The sequence below is a fragment of the Hemicordylus capensis genome, chromosome 5, assembly GCF_027244095.1.
Source record: "Hemicordylus capensis ecotype Gifberg chromosome 5, rHemCap1.1.pri, whole genome shotgun sequence".
Classification (NCBI taxonomy): domain Eukaryota; kingdom Metazoa; phylum Chordata; class Lepidosauria; order Squamata; family Cordylidae; genus Hemicordylus; species Hemicordylus capensis.
Genome location: NC_069661.1, coordinates 87105541 through 87118977, shown reverse-complemented (window position 1 = coordinate 87118977; position 13437 = coordinate 87105541). Strand labels below are relative to the sequence as shown.

The window sequence follows — 13437 nt, the reverse complement described above, 5'->3', positions numbered from 1 at the left end:
TAACATAAAAGTAAAAATACATGCTAGAACAAACCAACGAATGGTTTCCAAATCTTTTGGATCAAGGAGCAAAGAAAACTATTAAACTCTCACATCTGAATGTGATCCTCAAGCATTCTAAGCCCCTGAATGTTGAACCTCGTAGACAGTGAACGGGAACATGCAATGCCAGATATCCATGCCCCCCCATGCCAGTTTGCTCGGGGGGGGGGGAACACCATCCTCAGGTACAGTATTTGTTTGAAGAGCATAATACTGAACCCATGGATACAGGGCCATAACTACCATTAGGTAAGGGGAGGCAGTCGTCTTGGGGCCCCACTGCCTTGAGGGGCCCCCCAGAGGCACATCACATGACTCCCCACCCGCCCATGTTGCACCCCCTATGAATTATGTTGAGTCTCTTGGGGATTGGCAGGAGCAGAGAGTAAAAATACTAGATTCAATGTGAACTAGATATTCACCGTATTCATAATGGGGATGTGAGTGTGAGTGCACGATATATTGTGAAGTGTGTTTGTGTGTGTATATCAATGAGGGGCCCATTTTAAAATCTTGTCTCTGGGCCCCCACCAACCTTGCTACGCCCCTGCATGGATACTTCCTTCATATGATTTAGAACCCTGGTGTTTAGCACCTTCTGAAGCTCACCTCTCTTTGTTGGGTTTCGAAAGTGGCTCTGCCCTCCTCCTTTCCCATCAGCGTTTTCCTCAGTTGTTCTCCACATCTTGCAGATGCAGGGTGGAGGGAAAGCAAATCTGAGAAAATGGCATCATACCTAAGACCACTTAGTGAGGTCATAGCTGAGATGAGGTTTGAACCAAGGATTTCCTAGCTACGTATTTGGCCACTATGCCACACCATTGTCAACCTCTGTGTTCATATGTGTTTGTTTCAAGTGCGGGGAGACTGCATGCAGATAAGAGTGGCTGTACAGGGCTGCTTCTCCAAACCAAAACTGAGAGCCACTGGCTTGAAAACCTTCTCCCCACCAACCAACCTATTAAGCTTAACAATTTACATTATTCCTGTTTCAATAAACCCACAGTTTGTCTTTATATGAACCTATAAATTTCCTAGAGATCATTGAAGAAAAGTAGTATATTCAATAGAAATAATGAATGAATGAATGAATGAATCAATCAATCAATCAATCAGTAAGACCTTTAAGCCCATATTACAAACTAGGATCAAGCCATGGTTTGCATTCCTGGTTTGACGACCTTGCTTGAACAATAGTTTGATCGAGACAGGAAGCAATGTAGTGAGCTGTACATCCAAGGGGAGATAGGAGCACAGGAGCCAATGGCTCATCTAAATGTAGTCATGATGTGTGTATATGTGCATGCATACATCATGGACACACATTATGACTTCACTGTCGTAAGGAGTTGTGCAATTTCCTACATGAAGTTTTTTCCCCCTATGTAAGAACTTGGTGACATGGGAAGCAGCCCATTGGTAGCTGTTTGTTTTAGTGCCATGTTGTGGGCCTGCTGGGGTTCTGTGATTGCAGCATCAGTGTGCTCCTTGTCTGTTCTTATCTAAGTGTCTATATACCATGGTGACTGAAAACTAGAATATTATTACAACACATTTTAATAAGTATATCAAACAGTTTTGGGAAATGAATGTTGAACAATTACTGGTCTACATACAGCGCAGTGAGCAGCCGAACAAAGAGAGTGGCACTCACTGCTTCCAAAGCCACTCCGCAGCCCACCCACATCGAGCGGCTCGGAAACAGCAAGCACACCCCTTTCTTCAGTCAGCAGCTCACTGCACAGTATGTGAACCACTGTGCTTAGTGTAGCTGTAGCTAGCATACTTCTCTGCAAAAGGGCTCTTACATGAATCCTGCACCATAGGCATCTCTCCTTTAGACCCTACATTTATTTCGTACTGAAATGCCACAGTCTTCTTCCTCCTCCTCCTCTTCTTCCCCATTTAAACTTACTTAAGGTTTCTATTTCTCTGGTTTTCTTCAAAATTAAAGAATATTCCTAACCAGTTTAACCTGTGGGTATTCTGTAATTATAACACAAGACATGGCATACAGTAATGATTTGTCACATTTTTTTAAAAAGGCATCTTTCCTTGTATGTTTGTTATGCACACAGGACAGCTGGACAACCAAACCCCTCCTATGTAGATGATGTCACTAACACTTGGATAACCTGTCTTATAAGATTTGGATCCAAGGCCAACATTTGTAGGCCAACATCTGCAGGACGGCTGAAGATGAGCAGCCCTGTCTAGATAGTGCACCTGCTCATGAGTTGATAAAAGCAGAGCATTTATCCTTACCTCTATTTTAGCCTTTGTGGTTAAATTCAGAGTCCTGCTATTGTGCATCGAGAAGGTGCTCATTTTTGTGAGATGCCTCAAACAGCATTACATGGGAGGGTGAGATATAAATATTTTAAATAAATAGAATTATGCAACTAAGGTGTATGTGGATGCACATCTGAATACACATTCCACTCAGAGCAATGAAGTATGTAAACAGACTATAGCCTCACTTGGATGCATCTAGTTTGGGCCAGTAGTTTCCAGTTCAGTGAGTATTACACATGTGCAAGCCTGCTTACACATGCAGATCTCCTCAAATGGATCAGGACAGGGCAGGGCAGTTAAAGAATAATTAAAAGGGTGCTTTTTTCCTATTCTTCAGTGCATGTTAATGGCTAGAATGTGGCACAAAGTGGTGTTAATGGCTGAAATTACAGACTTGGGGTGATTATTATTCCAGATCAATTAATGTAGAGAAAATTGAGATATTTGCTTGGAGTACCACACAGTGAATTTGAATAATCAGAATTTTGGGAAATTAAGGTTCAGGTCATGGGAATTCTGCTGTGCAGTGCATTGTTTGTTTGAAATCTGAGTAACAAATTAACATAGAAAAATATTGCCAAAACCAAAATTACCACTTTTAAAAACTGTAATTCATTGTATTACAGTAGTGTGAATGGTCTCTTCAAAACATAAATTTCAGTCTTGAAAACGACTTCATCTTGATTAGCCACAAATAGGCCAACTTCTGAATTTTTTTAAACAGATCTTCTGATGCTTGCAAAATTCAAAACATGCCTAAGAATTTGTCAATGATAGTTATGCTAGACTTCAAAAATGATGTGCTGTCATTACTATCTTAAAACCAATCTTCAGTTCTTAGTTAATTTTGAGACAGATCAGTGAAATTTTGAACTTAATTTACATACAATAAACACAAGAGCTGGACTATATTTATATTGTTTCTGCTTCTGTTTGCTTTGCCATTATATTTTGCGCATTTGATGATGTCCCAACATATGAAAATTAAAAGTGGACTCCTTGCAGTGACACAGATACCCTTTTGCAATAAGACACTGTGGGTGACCCTATTTAGTACATTCATAGTGCATACTATTTAGTACATTCATCCTCCCATCCCAGCTAAAAAATAGTTGATTAAACGTTTCTCAAAGTTAACTTACAGTTCCTGACTATATATATGTAACTTGTCTTTGTGTCAAGCACCTTGTTCCTAAACACATTTAGTGGGAAGTGAGTTCCATTGAAATTAGTGTTTAAAAAACCAAAACCCTGAAGTTTCGGTGACATCATTTGTAGGGATGTGTGAGCTGGCTCAGCCTTGAGCCAGTTCGAGCTCAAACTGGCTCAGTTTGAGGGCTTGCCCAATTCAGGCCCGGTTTGGGGGTGTCATCCATATAAAAAATTGTTTTTTAAAGGTGGACTCACCGCTGCCAAGGGCTTTGGCGGCCTCAGGGAATGTTGCTGCGCCCAATCAGAAGTCATGTCAACTCCAAAAGCAAGGTTGGAGTGGGGAAGAGTGTTCATGTGGAAGCGGGAAGCTGGCCAAACATATTTTTTGTCCATCCTCAGAAAAATGCTGTGGAGATAATATGAGTAAGTTGCACCTGTCCAACCTAGCTCCCAGCTCCCATATGATCACTCTTTCCTCCTCCTACCTTGCTTTTGGACTTGACACAACTGCCAATTAAGAGTGTGCCTGGTTCTCCTACCCTAATGGGCACCCTTCCTACCCAGGTGAGGATCTTGTGAATAAGCATACAGGCTTTTTTACTAGTCATGGGGATGGGGGCATTTATATAGAGCTCTGAAGCCCCATCTGCATTCACTGGAAATCTTGCTCAATCCCTATTTATAGTGTTTTGAGATTATATCAACAATTGCACACACAATTTCAAACATATTTTCTCAGCCATAGGAACTGGAAACTTATTTTTACATATTAAAAGATAGCTGTGCTTCTTAAGATATTGCAATATGTGCCCAGTATGGCATGCTTATGCTTTTGCTACTCTTGCTTATATCCACAGAATGCATGTAACTGCAACAAACAGAGGAGGTGCTGGCACAATTTAAGCATTGGTTTAATAAAGCAATCCAAATGACTTGAGCAGGTTAATAGTGCAGCTTAACACAGCCATAGATCAGGGTACATGATGCTTTTTGGCTCTCATATATATAAAAACATATACAAAACAAGTAAATAACTCATTAAAACAAAATTAAAACCAGTTTAAAATCATTTCAGTACTGCCTCATGCAACAGGTACAATTCTCTATGGCAAATCATAGGATGCCTGCTTAGCGGTTTACTAAATCAAGGCCTTTGTCTCTTTGCAGCAAGATGCATTTTATTAATAATTAGCTGCATTGTCAGTTTGCTTGTTATTGGCTTCAATGTGCATTGTAGCTTTGTGTATTTTGTCTGCCTATTATGCACAGGAATTCAAGCCTATTGGCACAGCTCACAACAGAAGGGCCCAGCCTTTTGTTGCAGCAGCAAACCTTGATGACAAAAGACAGGTAGTGAGTTCTTCCTATAACTCACCAATTGGGCTATATTCATCTGGCAATATACACGATGCTCTTCATGGACAGCTGCGGGGCCTGATTTCTAACACTTCTGAAAAGTAAGTACAATGTTGAAGATGGCATTTCAAATAAATATTGCAATATTTATGCATATCTAATTTCATACCCGAGTCCAGCTCTTGCTGTTTTTCAATCTTAATTTTCAAAACTTATGAAATATTCTTCAAAATACATACATCGGAAGTAAACATTCATGTAGGCAAGACCAATATTATAGACATTTCTCTTCTGGAGGGTTGGCTGCAATCTTGCACACAGTTGTCTTTTGAGAAACATTGGGCATGATCCAGCCAAAGATAAGCACCGAAGGCTGCAGTCCTATATGTATACGCAAAAGTGAGCCCTGTTGGGATTAGTTTGGTTTACTTCTGAGACAACATGCTTGGGATTAAGCTGCAAGTCCTATTAATTTCAATATTTTTAACTGTGATACAGCTTTATCCTTAGCATGTTAACTCAGAAGTTAATCTCATTGTGTTATATGGAATTTTGCCTTGATTGTACTCATTGTTCTCTTTTCCCCACAATAACAGCAAATGTGTTAATACTACTACCATAAAACTTACAATGCAATAATTTGCAACATGTGTGTTAACTAATCTTATCTGGAAACAAATATTCAGTTACTTGCTGAAAGTTGTTTTTGTAACCCTTTCCTTTTTTTCCAGGACATGGGCTACTTTGAACACAAGCATAATATTCGGCCCAAACCTTTCGTAGTCTCAGGCCCAAGCAGGTTATAAATTACACGTTTGATCTGTATGCCATAACTGGCTGCATGGTTGTTTACTGAGGTCGTTTTTAATGGCTACTCACAATTCAACTGAAACAGTAACGTTGCTACTTTAGTATCTTGTAAAGGCTTCTAATTAATAAAATGCTTGCTTCACAGCTTATATAAACCTGAAATCAAAAATGCCATTCCCAAAGAGAAGAACCCAGTTCCTGTGACATGGGCAGTACTGGAACATATTTAGTCCAATTATTGATTAAGGTTTTAACCATCTGCCAAGCAGTAATACTTTCCAAATCCAATTTACTTCAATTGATCTTGCACCAAATAACTGCTTGGTGCATTGCAAAACTGGAAGAATTCAGTTTGGAATGCAAATCTAACCTATAAAATTTACAAGTTTAAAAGCCTGTAAATGTGTCATAGTAATAATGTACATACATATTACAACACACATGCTTGTCCCAGCCCAGAATCGGCAATGGAGATAAAATCACATATATAACGCTATGATGACTAGCTCCTTTTATCCCCTTTCTAGCCTTACTGACTAAAATAATCATTGGCTGACATGCCCTGCAACAGATCACAGGTGTTCAGCACCAGCCACTCCACTGCAGGGCTCTAACATGGACACCCACAATGTTGTGCAAGACAGCTGTTTTAGTACAACTCAATCTTGTGTGATTGCAGGTCATGTGCTACTTTCATAATCCCCAGTGCATGTTGCATGTGACTTGTAACCACACAAAGATGAGTTGTACCATACCAGTCTTCTTGCAGCATCATGGGCATGTGAGCTACAGCCTCACACCTACGTGGGTAAGGGCCATCCCTAGGTGCATGCGGGGCTGGAGGTGAGCAGCTCTCCCCCTCAGCCACTCTCTTCCACCAACTCAGCACTGCTCCTTACCCTGCACCCCACCCCGCTGAGTATCCAGCAGCCCAGCACCAAGTAGTTTGATCGCTTCCCTCCTCGTTCCAGTGAAGAGAGAGGTAACCAAACTTCCCAGTGCTGCACAAGATGGATACTAAATTATTATTATTATTATTATTATTATTTTTACATTTTATATCCCGCTCTTCCTCCAAGGAGCCCAGAGCAGTGTACTACATACTTAAGTTTCTCCTCACAACAACCCTGTGAAGTAGGTTAGGCTGAGGGAGAAGTGACCGGCCCAGAGTCACCCAGCTAGTATCATGGCTGAATGGGGATTTGAACTCTGGTCTCCCCGGTCCTAGTCCAACACTCTAACCACTACACCACGCTGGTTCTCACGCTAATGAGAGACATGTGTGCATTCCGATGCCTAATCAGGGTGCATGTGGACCTCTCATTTAGTACTGAGCTCATGTGAGGCACTGAGAAGTTTGCCTCTCTCCCCTAGTGTGGAGAGATGTGATTAGCTCTGCACGAGTGGGATACTAAATAAGAGGCCTGTGTGAGCCCTGATACAGGGTGCACGTGGACCTCTCATTTAGTATCCAGCTTCTATGGTGCTAGGAAATTTGCCTCTTTCCAGTGAGGAAATAACAACAACAACAACAACAATAAGCAACTTCACTGGGAACAGCCTATATTCTGCAACGATATCTATAATAACAGCAACAACATTGATAATAAAATTCAGCCATCCCAGGTCCTTGGCAAGGACTCGATGTCTGAATAAAACAAACCAGTCAATAACATCTGTCTGACTGTGTAAACAAGAAATAATAAACAACTTTATTTGTTAGCCTCCTCATAACAAATTGTTCTCTGGGCGGCTTACAAAACATTAAAACATGAGATAAAAACACACAACATATTAAATCATAACAAGCCACAGAGGCCACTTGAGCCTCTAGTGAAAGTGTTAGATTGATGAGCACCCCCAGACTCTGAACCAGGTCCTTCAGGGGGAGTATAACCCCATTTAGAACAGGCTGAACATCATTCACCTGGGCAGAGGAACCACCGACCAGCATGCATAGTGCTAAATGGTGCTTTGTCTGGATTGAGTCTCAACTTGTTTGCCCACATCCAATCCATTACTGGATTGGATGTGGGCAAACAAGAGCTGGATACTAAATGAGAGGCCCATGTGCACCCTGATTAGACATCATAGCACATGTGCACCTCTCATTTAGTATCCTGTTTGTGCAGCATAAGGAAGATTGGTTACCTCTCTCTTTTCTCAGAGGAGGAGAGAGACGATGGAACTCTTTAGCACTATGCATGTTGCATACTGATTGGGGAGGGTAGGTGAAGAGCAGCTGCTGATGGGGACAGGGTGTGTGTGGTTGGGCCCGTCTGGGGGAGCGTAGGACTGGGGGCAATCACTGCTCGCCCTGCCCAAAGGATGGGCCTGCGTGGGTGGTTCTGAACTGCCCACATTATGGTGTAGGGCATGTCAGCCATTGGCTCTTAGGATAGAATGGGAGAAGACCACATGTGTAGATGCTTTGTAGGTCTTTTATTTAAGGCGAGATGGGAAAAAGAGAGAGTCATATGTGGAGCTTCCATAGGCTGCCTACTGTAATAGTAGCGGATAAGAATAATAGTGGTGGTGGTGGATAAGAATAAAAAGAGAAAATACATCGGCACTCTGATGAAAAAAAGAAGGGATGAAAGTTTATAGTTTCTCTCTTCCTTAACTAACAATGGAAATTTATGAAAACTATGACTTGAGGACTGAAGTCTTAATTTAAAGTACTGAAATTCAGAAAATCAGTGCTGATCGTTCCAGCTTCAAAATAAGTGTTAATTTTCAGTGTGTAGCAAACCATGCACCTTTATTCTCTCTTTTAAAAAATTTTTAGTCCATTGAAAAGGAGTCTTGTGGAAATAAGGGATGAGAATATAGATTTCATGCTGAGCATAGTTGTAGTGTTTACATAGCAACAGAACTGTATCTGCTGGTAGGTGCTTGAAATGAATTTGCTAACTGCACTCCCTCTCTTTCTCTGACAGCAGTGGGGAGTGCCCTATTGCTGGTAAAAGTGCCCATGCTTAGCTTTTCTAACAAGACATTTCCATGGTTGGAGTTGAGACTATCCTTACTGACCAGTCTTTCTGATGTCTTCTAAACATAGGATCTGATTTTATGTTTGAGCAATGATGTGTGGCTGTATGGCTGTCCCCTTGTATGGACATTTGGCTTAGTGATCTGGCAACTGTAAAACTGCATACTTGCTTTGGAACATGTGTGACTCCTGGAATTCTTTGTCTTGCCTTTGATGGTAAGGAATGTGCTTTTCTTAAAGGGTTTGACGATATGGTCCTACATAAATTCCACATGACATCCAGGAGAATATGTTGGCATTCACTGATGTATGTCTGAAACAAGATGAATAGAAATCTGGTTCCTGACAATCCCCAAAATTTGTCTGGTATTATCAGCATTTACCAAATTTAGGACATTCACTGTAGTTCTCCAATCCTAGAGCATGTTTACCTGTAGTTAAGCCCTCATTAATCCTATAGAATTTACTTTCCTAGTATTTATATTCAAACTCAGTCTTAAAGCAGCTTACCACATTACAAGAAGTAGGCATAGAGGATGTGCAAGTGACTTCTGCATTCTCTTTATGATTTCCACATAACATTCCAAAGGTGAACTTGCATATCACTGCTACTGTTGGACACACTATGTACATCCTACCATGGAGGAATTGTACAGATTATCCATTTGTGCTTTGCCTATCCTCTATCACTACTTCACGCAACATCCAAAGTTACTCTTAGGATCCAGTTCAAAATTCTCCAATCAGAAGTAAATGAAAGCAATGAGGTTTATTTCCAGTAAATATGTTTTGAATCAGTAAGAACTGATCAAGCAAAACAGAACATGCCACATACAGGACCTATCTTATAGACTTGGAGGGGAAGAGGTCTTTCTTTCAGTTGACCAGGCCCCCCCCCCCCAAAAAAAATCACAGTCATCTAACGTCTAGTAAAACAAAGACTTCAGACTATCACACAAAAATATAGCAAATTTCAGGGAATTAGAGAGAATATCCCTGCAGTGACAGACACAGCCTGAATTTAATCACCTTTACAGAATTGCGCTTTCTTCAAAAGAGAGGAAATTTAAAGAATACCTTAGCCAAACTACCACCTCTGACACAGGAGATGTAATCAGATTTCTCAACTGTTTTTGTTTACTTTAATGCATATACTGGGACCTCTGAATTTGATTGGAACAGCAGCAGTAGTGGGAGGTGTTTAACCCTTTCCCTTGTGCCATTTCCCCAATTTAAATTGCTTTCATCAGAGCTATTAGCCCTTTGAAGGATGGGAGGGGGAATTGCAGGTACACTTGTGGATGCAAAGGGCAACTGGCAGCTGCAGGAGGTGGTTTAAATATCGGAAATAGTATGCCCATCACTTATGCTTCAATAATATTTGGAGCCCCCCCTGCATTTTAAGAAGTTGGGGATCCAATCATGGATCTCCTGCATTACATGTGGTTTGCCTCTTAAGTACAAGGAATGAGTAATAAAACTGACGACAGTGAAAAGCAGCTTTTGCAATAATTTTTCAATGGCTTTCTAAGGAGTTTGCAAACAAGAACTTGCAAAAGTGAAGAACACAGCTTCAATAATGATGAGATTGTGATGTCCCACACCAATTGGAAAATCCAAATGTTACTTTCCATGTCTATGTAGTTTTTGTTTTGGACCATTGAATGTTTAAAGGAATCTCTAAAATTAAAAATTGCAAAAGCATGCCTCCATCAATCTGAAACAAATGCAAGAAAATGTATCTGACACAGGTATTTGAATATTTTTGTGGCATCAACATTTAAATTAATAGCCTGGTCTTCACATTACTGTATTAGCAAGTTAGTGCGTAGGATAATTATATTTTCCATTATGCCAATGCATTGTCAGAAAGTGGTATTTCTGCACAGTTATGCAAGCATCACATATCATATATTGACAGAATGCCATGCAGGACTGAGAACAGAGGCATCAAGTATTTCATCCCTTTGTTTTTTTCATGCCATACTGGAAAGCAAAATTTTACTTCTAAATTTCCTTCAGGGTCTGATTTATTGCTTCAGTCTGATCAAGTTTTTAACCTCTGTTGTGCCTTATCTCTGTAGACCTGGTATATGCTGAAGAAGTTAGAGTATGAAGTTCAATTATTCATTTTTAAATTTTATTTTTATATACCACCCTTCGTCCTAAGACCCCAAGGCAGTTAACAATGTGATAAAAACAATTCAATAAAAACAGAACAGATGCAATTTTTTTAAAAAAATTAAAATTTAAAAAGAGCAATTAATTCAACCTCTGGATAAAATTCAAAACATTGGGAATCTGGCATATTAACTAAAACATCTTTAAACTTATGGCAATTATTCATGGCAAGACAATGTACATAAAGCTGTGCTTCATCCATTCTTATTGGCGTTGTTTTTCTTGCATTTGATTCATTTTGTCCCCTGCATCACTCCTGCAAATACTTCTGCTTCTGTTCTTCATCACTTTATTTTCTCACTGGTTTGCATCACATATGTTTTGTGTACTGGTTTTTGGCACAGTGTATGCAGTACTCCTTCCGGTATTGATGGCGGCAGTGGACGTAGCACACCCTCTTCTGTTAGTACTGTTAGCACTATCTGTCCTACTGAATTGAAAGCGGCAGCTAAGATGGCCCCCAACATTCCCTTAGAAATGGAACTTCCTGGTGTCAAGATTATACATGCTCAGTTTAACACACCTATGCAGTTGTATTCAGATGACAATATTATGGAAACACTGCAGGGGCAGGTTTCTACAGCGCTGGGGGAAGCACCCTTAATAAGGTAATCAGAGCCACCATATTAGCTTGTATCCTAATACACAAATATTGCTGCCATTACTAGTTCTTTGCTTCATTAATTCTTAAGGGTTTTAAAATATAGCTGACTCACTGCAAATTTTTAAAGCAATGTGCAATCCTGAATAATTTGTCAATGGCCAATTACATTTGCTCCAAAGTCAGTTGGCATGCTGGTCTGCTGGAAAATGAAAATATCCCTTAAAACCCAAGTTGCCCCATGGTTTGGATAGTAGTTCTCTATTAGGTTTAATAAGTGAACTGACTTTACCTGTTCGGGAATCCTGGACTAATCTACACTGGTCATATTACAAGTAGTGGCTAACGTGCTTTTGGGAACCATTCCAGTAACAGGAACTTTGTCATGTCTCTATTGAGATGTCTCTGGGATTCATTTTCACTAGGCATGAACTTAGAAATGCTTTCTTAATGCCCTGGAGTATTTTGTGTCTGGTAACGAATACCAGTCTTTACCCTCTTCTTGTGGGACATTCCAATTTCTGTCACGATGACTATGTGAGGTCAAGACTAAAATCTAAAACTTGTATATATTAAAAACAATTTTACTTAGTAAAAAGTTTGCTTTTGGCTATTGGATTGCTACTTTAATGACTGCCATATGGTTCCCTTTGAATATTCTTTGGAGAGGCCCTGATCCAGATGTCCTCACTCTCAGCGATCAGGCAGATGGCAACTGGAGGCAGAGCCCCCTTGCAGTAACACCCCATCGCGGGAACACACTGGCCTAGAAATGACTGCTTGGTGCCTGTGCTTTAGATCATAATATTTATTATTTATTTCCCAGGTCTTTGCTTTAGAATATTTTATGATCTTTTGTTTGGGGCTGTTGGGTTGATTTTGTTGATGGCTACATGGTTAGTTTTTAAAGAATTGTGTGTTTTTAAATTTTTATCTTGTAAGCCACCTTGAATCTATACTTGATATTTGAGCACATACTTAATATCTGTTTATATAAAATTGAATGTCTGTTTGTCTGTTCCCTATACATTCCCACACCCTTTGAGCTATCAGGACCAGACTTTGCAAAGTGACTTCCCATGACCCTACTAGTAACATAGGGTACCAGGGAACCCTGACAACCACCCCTCTAAGTTTCTGTAAACTGTTGTTATAAGCCTGAGCAATGCCGGGTACTTTAAGCTAGTACGAAATAGAACAATCTTGGGACTTGTCTTGACAGTGGCACTCTGTGCTCTCGGCTGGATGTTGTATTCTGTAAACAGGAGGGTAAGAAATATCCTGGGGGAAGGGGTAGCCCCAAAATTAGTACAAGATGTTGTCTGGCAGCCGAAACATAATTTTCTGAGCTCCAGATTGGTTCTGTGTAGACCTTGCCTAGTACCAGCTAGAACAAGACATCACCTGACTTTGTCCAATACTATTAATGGTCATTTGTATTGAAAACAAAGCAATTATGGTTTTTTTGTTTTTTGTTTTTAAAGGAATTGTGACTGTTCCAGTTATCGTGATTGCACCTGTGTTCTTTTAAACTGCGTACAGGTCTTTGAATCCAATCCAAAGAACCACACAACTAGTTGTGCATCCCCAAGGGAGATTTGGATGGGTTTCTCAGGCAGCAGACCCCCCTTTTCCCCCACCCCCGGAAATGGCACACCTCCTTTAGATACTGAGTGGAACTTCAAAAGCAGTTTGCAGTATGAAATGGGGTGATGTCTGTCAGTCAAACTGGTGGGGTGCGGGTGGTGGTGGTGGGAATCAAGCCTTCCAGAGGGTATGACCAAAGATTTAGACGCATCTAAAGTAGCTCTTTGGATCCTGGTCAGTATAAGGAGAGAGACTGCACTGTAAACTAGCTAAGTATACATATTCACACATTATGTTCAACATGAGTAATCTATGCAATGCATTACACAGGTACAATGATTTGCCTGTTATGTTGAACATAGGTAAGTCAGTACACTTTCTGTCTGTACTATATGCATTTGAGGGACCTGTATGCAGTTTA

The 13437-nt window shown here is 40.3% G+C and overlaps 1 protein-coding gene across 4 annotated transcripts in view; it reads left to right on the top strand.

The window, feature by feature from the left end:
* Positions 1–13437, top strand: part of PDLIM3 (PDZ and LIM domain 3) — a 53744-nt gene that overhangs the window by 28148 nt on the left and 12159 nt on the right. Inside the window, exons 4-5 of one of the 4 annotated variants that reach the window (XM_053256849.1) lie at positions 4759–4946; positions 11173–11436. In XM_053256849.1, coding sequence (XP_053112824.1) covers positions 4759–4946; positions 11173–11436 — 452 coding nt within the window. Of the gene's footprint in view, positions 1–4758; positions 4947–5576; positions 5645–11172; positions 11437–13437 lie in introns of all 4 variants that reach the window. The other 3 variants (XM_053256850.1, XM_053256851.1, XM_053256852.1) reach the window with 3 other exon arrangements.